This window comes from Physeter macrocephalus, chromosome 10 (assembly GCF_002837175.3).
Source record: "Physeter macrocephalus isolate SW-GA chromosome 10, ASM283717v5, whole genome shotgun sequence".
NCBI lineage: Eukaryota > Metazoa > Chordata > Mammalia > Artiodactyla > Physeteridae > Physeter > Physeter macrocephalus.
In genome coordinates, this window is record NC_041223.1 from 36,952,673 (window position 1) to 36,970,079 (window position 17,407).

Consider the following 17,407-nt stretch of genomic DNA (forward strand, 5'->3'; position numbering starts at 1 on the left):
AGTATTTCATTACTTAAAACTATGTTTAATATCATCCCCCCAAAAAAGAAGGGGAAAAAAAACTACTCAGCCTGTTTCTAAGATCAATACTTTAATCCTTATGTTCATTTATATTCACGTACATGGTACAGTTATACACTGGCACAATATAAGATTAGCTTTCAATACTTATTTTTCATTCACATTCACTATTGTTAGTGTAGATCAGCACCAAAAGACAATTCCTAAAGAAATATGTCTCATAAAATGATTTATCAATATATTAATCGTTATTAAAATTAATTTTCTCATCCAACCTATTTCTACTTTCAAATCAGGACTTTTTCATGATAAAAGACAGGTCTAACCACTTTTTTTTTTTTTTTTTTTTGTGTGGTATGCGGGCCTCCCTCTGCTGTGGCCTCTCCCGTTGCGGAGGACAGGCTCCAGACGCGGCTCACGGGCCCAGCCGCTCCGCGGCGTGTGGGATCCTCCCAAACCGGGGCGCGAACCCGGTTCCCCTGCATCGGCAGGCGGACGCGCAACCGCTGCGCCACCAGGGAAGCCCCTAACCATTTTTTAATTCTAATTTTCCTTTGGTATAATAAACAAGCCATAAAGCAACAGTTTCTGCCAGTTTTAATAGATTAACGTAACCATTTATGTTTCTTCCCCATTTACGTTCTTACAGGTAAAATTCCATTACAATGAATTCTCTTGGATAGCCAAATTGATTGTTATAGCAAATTCACTGTTACAGTGAAATTATTTTATATATATTACATAGCTTCAGGATCAATTTATTACAAAGATGCTAGGATTCAAGAAGTGAAAACCAGCATCTGAGACCTGAGTAAAAAGTGACACATATACAGTTCTTTCCATCAATAAGATCAGAGATCACTGTGTAGTATGGTACTCTTTATTTTGAAATTTTATGTGTAAAATTATAGAACAATCAAGAAATAATTTCTCTTTCTCCTTCATATAATAAAGGCTCCAACAAAGTACTTTTTATACCAGTTTATTCTTCATAAATAAATCACTATTATAATTGACTATTGAGAAATAAAAATGTTTGAACTTTAAAAAAAATACAGAGCCCTTCTTGATTAACAGAATTTGTTCTAATGGGATTTCATCTATAGTATCTTATACCTTAGACAAGGAACCACTAAAACAAAGTCAATGACAAAATATTCATACATCACAGATTTCAGGAAACAAACATTAAGAAACAATTTAAGACTACCCAGTAATAGCTTCGCATAAAACCCAATTGTAATTAGACTTCAAAGAGACCAGAATATTAGTTTATGTTGAGCTAAAATTAGGAAAATCTTCCACTGTTGACATCTTCATGTTCTTAGTTTGTCAATCAAATAATCAGCCTGTAATGGAAAAATAACATATTTTTTTATTCTAGTTATCATAGCCTACATGAAATAATTCTACTGGCACCCCTATTATAATAAACCACAGCAGAAGAGCTGGATACTACATATTCTGTTCCTAAAAATATCTTACAAAAAACTCTCAACATAACAATTTTCAAACTATAGTAAAGGTGTTTATTCTATACCATATATAAATAGGCAGGTTTTTATCCACACTGCCTTTTTGTTAGATAGTTTCAATAAGGAAAATAAATATAATACTAAAGACATGGAAGAACCTGAAATGCATTTTACTAAGTGAAAGAAGCCAATCTGAAAAGGCTACATACAATAGGATTCTAACTACATGATATTCTGGAAAAGGCAAAACTGGAGATATTAAAAAGATCAGTGGTTACCAGGGATTAAGGGGGAGGGAGAAATGAATAGTCAGAGCACAGAGGATTTTCAGGGCAGTTAAACTATTCTGCATGATACTACAATTGTGGCTATATGTCATTATACATTCATCCAAACCCACAGAATGTACAACACCAAGAATGAACCCTAATGTAAACTATGGACTTTGAGTGATAATGACGTGTCAATGTAGTTTCATGGATTATAACGAATGTATCACTGTGGTGTAGGATGTCCACAGTGGGGAAGACTGCGAGTATGTGGGGACAGAGGGTATACGGGACCTCTGTGTACTTTCCATTCAATTCTGCCTAAAAAATCATGTAAGGAAATACAGTTTTAAAAGTATAAAAATGTATTTCTAATTATTTTTTACTATAGAAGCATGGTGTAGAAACTTAGAAATACAAATAAGAAAAAAATACTTTTTTTATCATACTGATTTTTTAAAGAGACCACACGAGCTTCCTACAAAATGTCCCACTTTTTAATTTCAAATATATACACCACATACCTTAAATATATTTTTAATAAAATAAAATCATCTGAACAAGTTGAGGAGAGAGATAATAAGTTTGAAATATGAAGTTTCTAGAAATCGACTGCCTTTTCATTTCTTTTGTACTATGACTATAATAATAATCTGCATTAACTAATGGTAATTACTTAATTTGCAATTCAATGGTTTTTCAGATATAGCAACTATAGGTCACCTTATCATCATGGACACATAAAATAAGAAACATAAATTACTAGTCAAGTGGCCCTGGAAGGACAGAGTCATTTAATAACTAAAGTTTGACTGTCACGTTACAAGCCAATAGTCAGTTGACTTCTACTCTACTTTTGCCCTAGTAAAGCAGAATTCTGCAATTTTTTTAGGCTCAAAGCTTCAACTTCAGATCTAGTAGCTGATGCTACTACTTGCATCAATTTCTGCAATGAGGTTGATGATGACAGAGGCAGCAGATAACATTTACTGAGCCCTCACTATCTGCAATGTACAGTTTTAAGTGCTTTACATGTTAATTATTTCATCAATCCTCTTATCAACCCTACATGTAGGCACTATTACCTATATGTCGGTAGTAGGGAAAAAAACTTGGGCCTTGGGCTTCCCTGGTGGCGCAGTGGTTGAGAGTCCGCCTGCCGATGCAGGGGACACGGGTTCGTGCCCCGGTCTGGGAGGATCCCACATGCCGCGGAGCGGCTGGGCCCGTGAGCCATGGCCGCTGAGCCTGCGCGTCCGGAGCCTGTGCTCCCCAACGGGAGAGGCCACAACAGTGAGAGGCCCGCGTACCGCAAAAACAAAAACAAAAACAAAAACTTGGGCCTTAAAAAGTTTAAGTAACTTGCACATGGTCACTCAAGTAACTAATAGAGCCACAATTCAGAATTCTGAACTATTAATGCCATGAATTTCTATATCATATCCTCTGCTTACAATTGAGAGACTTTGCCACAGTATCTCTTCCTACAGATTTGATGATCTGGAAAAGTACCCCAAATTAAAAATATTATTTTAGATATGTGCAAATAGAATGTTAAAACAGATGATCAAGTCTATAACAGGTGTAAGTGCCCACTGTTGCCAAGAAAAGAAAAACTACAACAAAAAGGACAAATATTTTAAATATTTTTGTATGCTGCTAGCATAACAATAACACTTACTGTGATAAACCAATAGGAATTCACTTTATAAACCAATTTTGATAAGAAGCTAAGCTGATCGGCTGGTGCCAGAACATGAAGGTGCAAATGGGAAATGGAACAGAATGGTGGCACATGGAAACCCATTCTGAAACAGCAAGGTAAGAGATAATTGACAAATTAGTTCTACAATAGTTTAAAACTATATTTTCAGGTTAAAACACATAAATATTAAAGATATCCAAAACAGGTTACCTAAGGTAGACAGATTACCACTCAAACATCTCTTTCACTGTTTTTCTTTATGAACTTGAGAGTATTCACACAGTTCATCTTCATGTTGAAGTTCACAATAAGATAAACTCTTCATTGAGAAAGGCTTTCACAGAATATTATGCCTCTGTATAACCCTTATGAATTCTGAGCTGGCATTATGTCTTATTACTTCAGTTCTTATCATATTAAGCTTTAATTCTCCTAAAAGATGCCTCTTCAGTGAATCTTAAAATTACTGAATGCTGAAGTAGAAGGATTCCTTTTTCCAAGACATAGCCAGTAGATGGCGCGCTTTCTCCTTTAATAAAGTGGTCATTTCCTTATCCTCACTAAAAAAACTTTATCATCACTTAAGTTTCTTGAATACTAAAAATAAGTTAGATGATAACTATTCATAACTATTTGCTTTATAAAATATTTACAAGAGAATTCCTTTGGTAAAAAATTTTTTATTATGATTTAACCTCTTAAAAATCCATTTACAGTTTTGTAAGTCTACTTTGTAAGTGGAGCAAGGCACACCTGTAACAATAATTCAAGCCTAGAAATACTTGCCTGTTCAAACTAGAAGTAAGTCTCAATTTTTAAAAAAGACTAAAAATGACTGGGAACGTGGGAAGAAGGCAAGGAGAGGTGCTATAATGCAGCAATACAGGACAGACAGTGGAGTCAGATCCGTAACATATTGAAAAGCCTCTACCACCACCCAGAAAAGGAGACTAGGTTTTCCCTCTATGAAGCAGGAGTCATATAATGGAATCAAGTAATCTAAAAGCTAGAAGTAACTCAAGGGTTCACTCAACCTTTTCATTTTAAAGATTTTAAAGATGGGGAAACCAAGATCTAGAAAGTTGAAGAGACTTCCTAAGGTCACAAAGTTAGGCAGTGGTAGAGCTAGAAGTGAAACTCAGGGCTCTTGACAACCAGTCCCGTGTTCATTCTTCTAATGAGCACTTCTATGACTGGGAAGGGAACGTGGTGATTTTGACCAAAGGGTCTCAAATACCATCTGTTCCTTGTCATTATCACCCTTGGGTATAGTTCATAATAGTTTTCACAGGATTTTCACACATTCAATCTCATTTTAGCCTACAAGTAGGCAGAGTAGGTATTATCTTGGAGAGTTTAAATGACTTGTCTAAAGTAACACAGCCAGTACAACTATAGTAGCAGCAAGTAACACTGATAGCATTAGAATTCAGGCCTCTGAATTCCAGTTCAGAGGTGTCAGAAGTAATCACTATACCTGCCTTGGTACTACTTTGATCATACAAGGCAAAATCGAAATCTTTTAAAAAGAAAAAATAAATAGATTAATTAAAACAGTTACCAAATTGAACATTGTATGCTTTTACTCAAACTTTGGTTAATGTCAGAGTTCAGTTCAACAAATTCAAGTTACTTTCATGCTAGAAGGGTAATAATATATTTTTAAATCATATAAAATAAATTTTTTCTAAGGAAATTCAATTTACTCACAATTTTATAGGAATGCACATATTGAACACAGAGGACTAAGCAACTAATTTTACCTACCCACTGCTTCAATATACTTGTCTGTCCAAAACTAAAAGTGGTGATTATTAGATGATGTTGAGACGTGAAAAAAAGTTTTGTTTATTAAATTTACCAATGAACAATGTTCACTTTCAGGAAAACTGCATTTAAACCATGAATTCCGCCATCTCTACTTTCATTTTCCTGAGGAAATAACATTTCAGAAAACCCAACTGCATATATTGGTTTCTATCTGGAACTAAGTATACATACCTCGTATTTTTGAAGTCAGTGAAATTATTCCTTTCAAGAATGGTTTTTCCAACAGTTACCATGTTCTCAACTACAAAATAGTAAAGAAACTACATTACACTATAGGAGACATTAAGTTCACTACCTAGTTATTAACCCGAACTTTTAGGGTCCTAGTAAAAAGTCGTATCAAATGGATACACATTTAAAGACTCATCCAGTAGCTCTAAGTTACTAAGAAGTTTGCTTATCAACAACTGAAATGAAGGTTCAACCCATCACAAACTATCACATATAAGCTGACTTTGAACAGCTGTTGAGGGATATTATCAAGTGACTGTTTAGGACATCTGATCCTACTGAGGTCTAATTCTAATCATAAGGAAACCAAGTAATTAAACAAAAATTGTTTGAGTTAAGAGGACAAGAAAACTTTGAATTTGTCTTTGAACTCAAATTAGGAATGTGACATCCCTTTATGTCGGCCCAGCCGTGACTAGCTAAATGTTTGTTTTGGCTTCCAAACTCTCATTTGCCTTAGCATCTTTATTGTCTCAATGTTTTATGGCCTTCAGGCGGGAATATGCTTCCCCATTAAAAAAATTTTGGTAACCCGGGATCTTCAAAGCACAATGCCAAACTTTAGATCTCTTTTGTTTCCGAATGGTGTAATCAAGCATTTGAAAAGAGAAGAAGTGAGAGAATCTGCAGAAGACAGTTGTTATAATGAGGCTTATAAAATCATTGCTAACAGATTACCTCTCTAAGTCAGGCTTGAGTGGGAAGGCTTCCATGACAAGGCCAGTACCACAAGGTCAAAAAAAAAGCTCATGTTACTTCGAGCCAGACTGTATCTTGTTTTCTTTTAAAAATACTCCCAAGATGCAGGGGTTGGGGGGAGGGGTAAATTATGAGGCTGGGATTAACATGTACACACTACTATATATAAAATAGATAATCAACAAGGATCTACTGTCTAGCACAGGGAGCTATACTCAATATTTGTAATAACCTATAAGGGAAAAGAATCTGAAAAAGAATATATATATATACATATATATGTATAATTGAATCGCTGTGCTGTATACCTGAAACTAACATGATATTGTAAATCAACTATACTTCAACGAAAAAATTTTTTAAAAAAGAGACAGATGGTAGAAGCATGCTGCATTCCATGTTACAAGATAGAGAAGGACTTTCAGCATCATAAATCTAGAGACTTTAATTGGATGAAAAATTAAACTGAAAATAATCAGAAGAATGTTGACTAGTTTCTGGTTCAGTATGGAGACTTGTGTGATTATTCAATTTGCTTTTGCTTTCAACATAAAACCATCCTTGAGAATATAATTTGAAAAAACAAATACTCCCAAGATGCCAAACATTTGAGTAAATAAAAAAGATTGTTTTTTCTTTTAATTTCTTTAAAAGACATATGATTATTTAACAGTACCATGGCATTATAAAGTATGTAAATGAAATATAAATGACAACAATAACACAAGGTGTTGCAAAGTTTCTCACATTTTACATGAATTGATACAATGTTAACTCTAAGTAGGCTATGATAAATGAAGGAAGTGTATTTTAATTTGTCTAGAACAACCACTTTAAAGAAATACAAAGAAAAATAGCTAAAATGGCAAGAGATAAAGTGGAATACTAAAAAATATGTTTGATCAAACACAAGAAGGCAGGAAAGAAGAAACAGGGCAACAACAAAAAAACGGGACAAATAGAAAACAAATGGCAAGATGGTAGACCTAAATCCAACTATGTTGGTAGTTATATATTAAATGCTTCTGAACTAAATACTCCAATTAAAAGAGATTTTCACATTACATTTTTTTTAAAAGAGTCAGACCCAATTATATTGCTATCTTCAAGTCTTTAAATATAAATATTCAATTTGTAAGTAAAGGATAGAGAAAAATACCCAATGCAAACAATAAGTAATAAGAAAGTTGGAGTATCTAAATTATGTCATACAAAATAGACACAAGAAGTATTTCCAGACATAAAAAGGAACATTTTACAATGATAAAGATGGATCATTGAGAATACATGACAATCATAATTATGTATTCACTTAAAATCAGATCCAAAAATACATGAAGCAAAACCTATTGTCTCTTTCCTATTTCATTGATATCTACTCTACTATTTCCTTCTTTATACTTTATTTTGATCTGATTTGCTTGCCTCTTTCTTGCATCCTAAACTGGAAACTTAGGTCATTGGTTTTGTACCTCCTTTTCTAATATAAGCACTTAAAGCTATAAATTTCCCTCGAGGCACTTCTTCAGCTACATTCTACAAATTTTGTTATGTTGTATTTTTATTACCAATCAGTTCAATATATTGTCTTTTTTAACCTATTTATTTAGAAGTTACTTTAAAGTGTCTTAACTTAAAAATATTTAGTGCCATTCTAGATTTTATTATTTATTTTAATTCCATTGTCATCAGACAACGTATTTTATAAGATTTTGATCATTTGAAATGTATTGAGACTTATTTTATTGTCCAGAATATGGACTATCTTGGCGAACATGTGCTCATAACAAAATGTATATTCTATGGTTAGGTGAAGTTCTATTAATGTCAATTATAGTCACAGTGCTTGATAGTATTATTAAGCTCTTCCATATGCTTATTATTTTTCCAACTTTATAGACTGTATAAAAATATTAATTGCAAGGACTTTTAAAGTTTTATTATGGAAATAGTCAAATATACACAAAATCAGTAAAAACAGTACATATAATGAAATCCCAAACACCCACCACGCTGCTTCAAAATTAGTAACATTTGATTTGCAACTGTTATAAAAACTTTTAACATGAAAAGAAATACTAGAAAAAGAAAAGCAAAAACACATTTCTCCCTCCTTAAGAAAAACAGTATAAAAGGAAATACTTAAGGCTATGGTGGCTGTTGCCTAGTACTAAATACTGCACGTATATTGGCCTCCGTCTGTTGGAATGAGCATGAAACATACTGATAGAACTTAAGATGACTAAGGAATTTCACAATATCTAGAAAAAAGTTTAAAAACTGGTAATTCAGTAGTCTAAACACTAATAAACAACATATCGAGGTTTTCATCAAAGAGATTTCTTAGTCACCTTCAAAAATCTGGCCCAATTTATCTATCTTGCCAGCTACCTTAAAGTATTGACCAAACATCCCAGACCCTGATGACAATGGCTATTGAAGTAAACTTAGCAATGTCTTAGTAAACGGTAGCTGACAAGTCACAGAAATCATGTATAGGAAAATACAGGATAATCCTGTAAGAGAAAAGATTTCAGAATCTCTTTTTCAGGGGCTAAAAGTTCATCACTAAAATCTCATAATTAAACTTTGGTCCTACTTCATCTATACAGAAAATTACAAGGCAGGAAACTACAAGGCAGGTACCAATATGGTCTCACTCTCAGGTAATATGTACTCATATGCCATACTATAACTTATTTGTTTATAACTTTTTTAAAATTAATTTTTATTAGAGTATAGTTGCTTTACAATGTTATGTTAGTTTCTGCTGTACAGCAAAGTGAATCAGCTATATGTATACATATATCCCCTCTTTTTCGGATTTCCTTCCCATTTAGGTTACCACAGAGCACTGAGTAGAGTTCCCTGTGCTATACAGTAGGTTCTCATTAGTTATCAATTTTATACATAGTAGTGTATATATGTCAGTCCCAATCTCCCAACTCATCCCACCCCCCCTTGCCCCCTTGGTATCCATACGTTTGTTCTTTATGTGTGCATCTCTATTTTTATTTTGCAAATAAGTTCATCTGTATCATTTTTCTAGATTCCACATATAAGTGATATTATACGATGTTTTTCTCTTTCTGACTTACTTCACTCTGTATGACAGTCTCTAGGTCCATCCAAGTCTCTGCAAATAGCACAGTTCCATTCCTTTTTATGGCTGAGTAATAGTCCATTGTATATATGTACCACATCTTCTTTATCCATTCTATTTGTTTATAAGTTTTCATATTATCTTTCACTTTCAGAATCAAGAAAGCCATCATTTAAAAAGCATAAAGAGGCATTATCTTTTAAAGATTTTAAAAATTAAATAACATGGCATCTGAGATTTGCTTAAAATCCACTGTGGGAGAAGGTTAATATATGTAAAGAGATTGGCCATGAGTTAATAAATGTTGAAGTTGGGTGATAAATACATGGAGATTATACTATTTTCTTTATTTTTGTATATATTTGAATTTTTTCATAATGAAAGTTTCAAAAAGCCATAATGCTCCTTTATCACAATACCTAGCCCAAACTGTTTCTTTTCAATTGTCACTGCCATCACTGATGCCAGTGCACGATGATATAACCATGAAGAATACTGCCATCAACTTACCCAGTTCTATTTGATCTTTCTTTAGATATCTGCAGTTTCCAATATGCATCTTTGGCACCACAAGATAATGATGAGGTGCTGCTGGCTTGATATCTTTGAAGCAAACTAGATCTTCATTCTAAAGGAAAATATCATTTGTTAGTGAATTTTTAAAAAGAATTTCCTAATGCTGTTGTGGCATGTCTTAAACATCATACATAAATCTCAGTCTGATAGGGAAATGGTGCTTATGTTACAGCTAATCTCCATTGGGCAATTTTGTGATTGTGCATTATGTCCATAAAGACAAGCTTTAGCTTCCTTCATGAGATGCTCATTTATTCCAGAGAAGAAAAAGACTTATATAAAATCAATTTCAGGAAAACAATTATGAACGAAGTTCATTAAAACTTCATTACCATAATCCCAGAGTTTTTAAAAATTTCATTATATATTTCTCCATCTCTACCTTAAGGTTTTTCTACTCCTAATATGTACTTTTAAAGGTTCTACCGGGCTTCCCTGGTGGCGCAGTGGTTGAGAGTCCGCCTGCCGATGCAGGGGACGCGGGTTCGTGCCCCGGTCCGGGAAGATCCCACATGCCGCGGAGCGGCTGGGCCCGTGAGCCATGGCCACTGAGCCTGCGCGTATGGAGCCTGTGCTCCGCAACAGGAGAGGCCACAACAATGAGAAGCCCGCATACCACAAAAAAATATATATATATAAAAAAAAAATAAAAAAATAAAGGTTCTACCACGGAATCATAGCAAGATTGATAAATTCTTTTTTACATTTAATTTTTTCCCAAAGTGCCATTTTCTTCATTTATAACATCATCTAGCATCTATATATCCAGGGGTTACATTTTTAAACATTTTTTACAATAATTATAAATACTTTTTCTTTATGTTTACTTGCCACTTTATAGCATTAAAAAGACTCTGAAATGCTGAAACAAACTCTAGTATACTGTACTAAGTTATGTGTCCAGTCCATTACATGTATGGTATCAGTTTTCTGGTTTCTATACTCCACACATTAATGTAAGGAAAAAAGAAAAGGAAACAAAAAAGGGAGTCTTTCAACCTATTAACATTTGAGTTTCAAGTTTTTTCAAAAGAAAAAAATCTATATTCCCTAAATAACCTTATTCAATATCTTATATTAAAAAATTAGTCAAAATTAAATAAAATCAGTATCAATAAGCAGTTTCCCAGAATGCACTGTTGCTCATTAGTTCTCCATTCCAAGAACTAAAATTCAGTTGGAACAACGGCCTCATATCCATGCCAATAATCTTGATTTCAATGAGAATAATGATGAAAGGCAATTGTACATACTGTACCACGAACTTCCTTATCAGTATCCATACTGCTCATCTAAGCTTCAGGTGACTGACAAATTGACCTGCAGTGAGACCACAATTCAGTGAATGGGACTTTTTGTCTACTTTAGCCCCCAGCAGAGCCATGACTGAAATGGAGGGCAGCGAAAATACAGTATTATGTGTCCCTTTCCTATCTCAAGGCTTCTATAAAATGTCCACAATATCACTCTATTAAAATATTGCTTAAATATTGATTTTGTTGCTGTCCTCATTTACATACCTTCAACCAAGAGCTGCTAAAATGTGGAGGCACAGCAACACAAAAATCTTGATTATTTTTCCAGCTATTGAGTGTAACCTGCCTATAAGATGAGAATAGAGAGGGGGAAAAATTGTAACTTTTAAGACCTTGAAGTACACAGTGATGGGTCAACTGAATGTAGCATGAGCTATGAGGAAAGTACACAAACAAGAAATGAATTGAGGTGCCTGCCTACAGAAACAGGGATTTATGCTGTGTTTAAAGAATATGAGAATCCTATTGCCCCCAAACTCTGAGGAAAAATCTATAGCAGCTGTTGCTTTGCGTTAATGTATCAGGAAAATGAAATGAAAAGAATCTGTTACTCTCTTCGGCTGATGCAAGACAAAGGTTTGAGGATAAGATAGAAAATTTAGTAGAAACAGAAAATCATGAGAGGTGACTAGGGATAATGTATGCAGCATACTCCCCCCAGCGCCAAGAGGAAATCTTCTGATATACAGGGGAAAGTGACGGGTTTCCTGCAATTCAGGGACAGAGACTCAGACCAGGTGTTGTGTGTGTGTGTGTGTGTGTGTGTGTGTGTGTGTGTGTGTATGTAAATTTACGTAAATATGTATACATATGTATATATATGTAATGTATGTGTGTGTTATACACACACACACACACACACACACACACGTGTGTGTGTATAGTCCCAGAAGGTTGGTTGACTTGGGGTACCCCAAGAGCTAACCCTAACACTAAAATAACAAGCATAACAATTATTTCCATTGTTATTATGGTTTTTCCGTCTAGTAGTAACTTTAAATATTCACATCCATGGAATGTTTTAGAAAGGGATAAGATCAAAAGGGATAAGACAGCAATGTTTTTGAATGTTTAAAGTTTTCCATTATTTACTAATGCTTCCAGCTGAGAAACAACTAGTATCGGGGGTCAAATCTAGTACAACAAAATTGTACTTCCCAGACTGATTCATAACACAACAATTTTATATGTCTTTATTTCCCCCTCAATTATGGCATTAACTTTTAAAAATCCAGAGGTAATTCTTTCTGGCACAGAATACATCCCGATTAGAATTATTTTGAGATAATGTAGCTGAATTCTACCTCAAAGCAGGAGTTAACACTTCTTTAGATTCAGGGAACTACACAGTGCCAGTCTAAAGGATAACAGGAGAAAAACATTAAAGAAGCTCTTAAAAATCTGCTGTCTTACATGACTCAGCCATAAGAATGAACCAAATGCCCAGTTCTGTCTTCATCTCCCAAAACCCTATTTTGAAAGGTTCTGTTTACTAAATGTCATGTGTGAATATTTTATTTTCCCAATTCTCATTAATTAAAGAAACCTACCAATTGACATAACTGTCATCATCACCAGTAGATAAAATTCCTGTCAAAAGCAAAGAAACGACGTTTTATTTAGCCTATGCAATCAACGATTGAATTAGATTTCCATTAAGCTTTCTAAAATACTGAAACTGGCTCTTTGATGTCTCTCCTCATTGCTACTACTGATCTAGCCAGTATTTAGACTCTTCATTTAAAAGAAAGACTGTCCTCCCATTCCACAGATAAACAGGCAAAAAATATGAAATGATATTTGTACAAGGCTATTCTTTACAGCATGATTTATGATAGCAAAAGACTGAAAATAACCCAACTGTCCATAAAATTCAACTAAGACTGGCTGAATAAATTACAGGAAATCCATACAGCGGAGTATTGTGTAGTTATAAAGAGGAATGAGGAAGATCTTTATATCCACTTATGAAATCATTTCTGGAATAAATTCCTAAGGTAAAAAAGAAAAAGCATGGAACAAGGTTAAGCTATCTTTTGTGTAAGAAGGCAGAGTAGAAATATAAACACACGCATGCATATCTACTCACAAAGGAAAGATAAACCAAAAATATTTTTTAAAGGTTTCTTACAGGGAAAGAGGAACAAAGTAGAGATAACAAGAGAATGGATACTAGACTTCAAATGTACTTTGCTTTACAATTTTGATTTTAAAAGCATGTGAATATTTACCATACATTTTTGGACTCAAAAAGAAAAAAAAATAGTCCTTAACAATGGAAAACAAACAGAAATGAGTGAACCTAACTATATGTCATGTTGGTAGCATAATTACACAAAGAAAAGATAATTTCAAGTGACTTTAAAATACAGAATTTTGACTACCTATACCTAGTGACACCACTAAAAGAGAATTTTTCATTTCAATTCAGATCATAGGCAAGCTTCTCAACTGTAGGACATGCCATATTCATCTTTGAGCTCCAAGTGAGTAACACATATCAATAGAAAGCCTGCAAAAACTGTTCAGTAAATGACAGTTGCTTAAATCGAAAGATAAAACTACCGATACTCCCTTACCTACCCCTTAAAAAAATGGTGTGTCATTAGGGTTTTCATATACTTTTCCACAGAAATGGATGACCTTCAGGCTTGGCTGGTGGCACAGTGGTTAAGAATCCACCTGCCAATGCAGGGGACAAGGGTTCGAGCCCTGGCCCCGGAAGATCCCACATGCCGTGGAGCAACTAAGCCCGTGTGCCACAACTACTGAGCCTGCACTCTAGAGACCGCAAGCCACAACTACTGAGCCTGTGTGCCACAACTACTGAAGCCCGCATGCCTAGAGCCCGTGCTCCACAACAAGAGAAGCCACCGCAATGAGAAGGCCGCGCACCACAACGAAGAGTAGCCCCCGCTTGCCGCAACTAGAGAAAAGCCTGCGCGCAGCAACAAAGACCAACTCAGCCAAAAATAAATAAATAAATAAATTTATTTTAAAAAAAGAAATGGATGACCTTCTTAAAGTTGGAATTATGGCCATTGTTCGATTATAACAGCGTTTCTTAAACTTTTCTCATGATCACCCTCCTAAGGAACATTTTTGAACTTTTTCCTAATTGTCCTCCCATGATGTTAATATCACAAATATATTGTGTATCTCTCATGTCCTATATGGCATAGTTGTACTTTATATATAAAGAGTAAACCATATACTTTCCTCCTTCACCTCCTTCAGGGCTTCATTCAAATGCCACCTTCTTAGTGCAGCTTTTCCTGACTAAAAACTTAAAATTGCATCCCTTTTCTCTTTTTTTGTTCCTATCTAATGAACTATGTATCAATATTTTGAACTATGTATCAATATCCATTCTCTATATAATATTTTACTTATTATGTTGCTTACTGTCTATTTCCTGTGAGTAGAATGTAAGCTCCATGAGGACGGATTTTTGCACATTTTATTTACTGCTATATCCTAATGCCTCCAACAGTGCCTGACACACAGAAGGCACTCATTCAAATACTGAGTAATGGATGAGTGACTGAGTTTCCTCTTCTCAGGGACAAAGCTCTACCACCCTGGGCCATTTTAAACCTCTCTCCATTGGCACCTTCCCATCAGGATTTAAACGCACCAAAGTCGTCACTGTTTTAAAAAGCTTTCTCTTAACTCCATCTTCTCCTGTAGTTACCTTACCTTTTCCCTTCTCCCCAAGACTGCCAAACTTCCTTCAAAAGTCGTCTGTATTTGCTGTCTTCAATTTTTTATCCTTCAGTTTCTTATCAACTACAATCTGCCTTCTGCCTCACCACTGCACTGCAGTTGCTCTCCTCAAGGTCAATGACCATCACTCTGGGGACAAAACCAGTTCTGATCTAAGTTGCCCTCTCTGCAGGCATATTGGAGAGTCACCTAACCCAGATTCGAGGATTAGGGAAGGCTGATGTTGCTGCCAATTCCTATCTTCCTGACATACTCCCTTCTCCTAGCTTTCCTAGTTTTCCCTCTGTTTCTCTCTCCTCTTTTCAGGTCCTCTTCCTCTGCCTCTCTCTTATGATGTTAGCGTTCTTTACAGTTCTGTGTAGGGGCCCCTTCACTTCTTACTCCACATATACTTCTTAGGTGAGCTCATTAATTTCCCTCTTTTCAATTTCCATCTATAAGCTGACAGTTCCTAGAATCTGAGCTAGAGATGCATATCTCTGCAGTGTCAGACTCCTAAATATCCTTAAATTGATTGGCTTTTCTTCATTCCCACTACTACATCTTATTTCAGGCCATCACCAGGCTGGATTACTTCAACAGCCTCATAACTGATCTCCATGCCTCCAGACTGGTCCTCTCTAAATCATTCTCCACAATGGTGTCAGACAATCTTTCAAAGATCAAACCCTTTCATGTAACTTCTCAACCCCTTTCTTCCGACTCAGCATTAACAGTAGCATTAAACACTGTAGAGCTTCCCTTCACTCTTCAAATAAAGCCAAAACTCCTTAACATGAATTAAGTAGCCTTAATAACTTGGCCCCTTGTCTATCTCTCCAGCCTCATCTTTCACCACTCATCCCCTCAAACTCCATGCTCCAGTTAGATTGAATTTCTGTTCTCCTGTGGCAGAAACCAAACCTCTGAAGGTGCTCTTTACCAGGGGCATCTTCTCTCCTCCTCACCTGACCAATGCCTACTTACTTTTTCATGTCGCACTTCCTCTGGAAAGCCTTCCCTATCCCTTCAAATCTGGGCCAGGTGCTCCTCCCACGAGCCCTGCAAAATACTGCAGGTGGTAAAACCATCTCACCATACAACAGGGCACTGTTACCAGCCGCCTCTTCTGTCCCTTTAGATTAAAAAATCCAAACAGGGACTATCCATTACCTTGCTCACCAATGAATCTCCAACAGTGCTTAGAAGGAAGTCAATTTACTTTTAACAAATGATTACTATAAAAACAACAACAACAACAAAAAACCACAAAGAAGCCCAGAATCTGTGGAGCTGATTCTTTCAAAAGACGTTTCTTATTTAAAGGCAAGTCGAGCTCGTGGAAGAAAGTGCCTACCAGATCGTCTGTTTTAAAATATCTGGACAAAGTCTTAATGCTCTGAAAATGTGCACATATCCTAACTGATAACACTTCTAAGGAACTGGACCCTTTAGTGGAAATCAGAATCTATTAAGTAATAGTTTGACCTCAGGAGTGGGTCGGAACCCACTCCTGCCAGCCTATTTTCAGTCAATCTAACAAACAGGCTTTTCACAATTACCATTATCTATTTTCTACTGGTTTCTCTTCAGTACCGGTATTAAGAGTGCGGAATGTAAAAGCAGTGTCTAGAAAGGCGGGGGGAGGGGGGGTCCCTTTAATAAAATCAGAGGCTACACATGCTATTGTCCACTAAGTACCTCGGCAGCTGCAGAGAGACTTTAGCACTACATTTTCTCCCCTTAGAATAGCAAAGAGGTGGCTGGTGACACTCCCCGCGCCTAGAGAAGCAAGTCTGTTATTAACACTAGGACACCCAGCCTCCCCCAGCCCCATTTAACAGGACCCTCCCCGCCCGATCCACACCGGCGAGGTCTCCTCGCGGAGCCCCCAGGAGCGATCGGGTCCCCGGTCGCGCGTCGCCGCCAACCTCACAGTAGAGGAGTTCAGTGCTGGGATCCTGCTGCGCCGCGATCCGGCAGAACACGCACTTGCTACTGTAGTTCTCGAGCTCCGGCGACTCTGCGTCGACGGCAGTGGTCTCCGAAAGGAATCCCAGAGGTTCTGCAGCCGCCGCTGCCTCAGAGTCGGCACATGACTTCCTGAAATCGCATTCCTGCTCCTCCGCCATCGCCTCCGCTCCCGCGCCGCCGAGAGCCTCAGGATTCTCCCGGACAACAGGGCCTACACAGAGGTAGCCTCCCGCACCTCCTAGATTTTACCTCGAGGCGTCGCCCCTCGCCTGGCGCTGGGGCGGACAGGGAGTTGGGCACGCGCGCTGATCCCGGGCGACGCTAGACCGAAGGCGACTGACTAGCTGCGGAGCCGCAAAGCCAGAGGCTCACCTGCACCGCCGGCTGCCACGAGGGGACGTGCGAGGACGCTACACGGAAGAGCGGTCGGCCGCGGCAGTCGCCCCTCCCTCTGCGTCTCGTTGGTAACTACGCAGGACTTCCGCCAAAACGCAGGCTCGCGC

The 17,407-nt window shown here is 36.7% G+C and overlaps 1 protein-coding gene across 3 annotated transcripts; it reads right to left on the reverse strand.

The window, feature by feature from the left end:
• Nucleotides 1–879: 879 nt before the first annotated feature.
• On the reverse strand, nt 880–17,371 carry HINT3 (histidine triad nucleotide binding protein 3). 3 transcript variants are annotated; one of them, XM_028494475.2, is made up of 7 exons: nt 16,798–17,287; nt 12,776–12,815; nt 11,430–11,511; nt 9,844–9,961; nt 5,472–5,541; nt 3,447–3,573; nt 880–1,370 (listed from the first exon to the last, which is right to left on the reverse strand). In XM_028494475.2, exons 1-7 carry the CDS (start codon nt 17,060–17,062, stop codon nt 1,338–1,340), a joined length of 735 nt encoding a protein of 244 aa, XP_028350276.1. In that variant the 5' UTR covers nt 17,063–17,287; the 3' UTR covers nt 880–1,337. The 3 variants fall into 3 exon arrangements, 2 of the variants coding, with proteins under 2 accessions (XP_028350276.1, XP_007130744.1); XR_008618351.1 differs by lacking the exon at nt 880–1,370 and adding an exon at nt 9,329–9,480 and having other exon boundaries at nt 3,483–3,573; nt 16,798–17,348; XM_007130682.3 differs by lacking the exons at nt 11,430–11,511; nt 12,776–12,815 and having other exon boundaries at nt 16,862–17,371.
• Nucleotides 17,372–17,407: the final 36 nt, after the last annotated feature.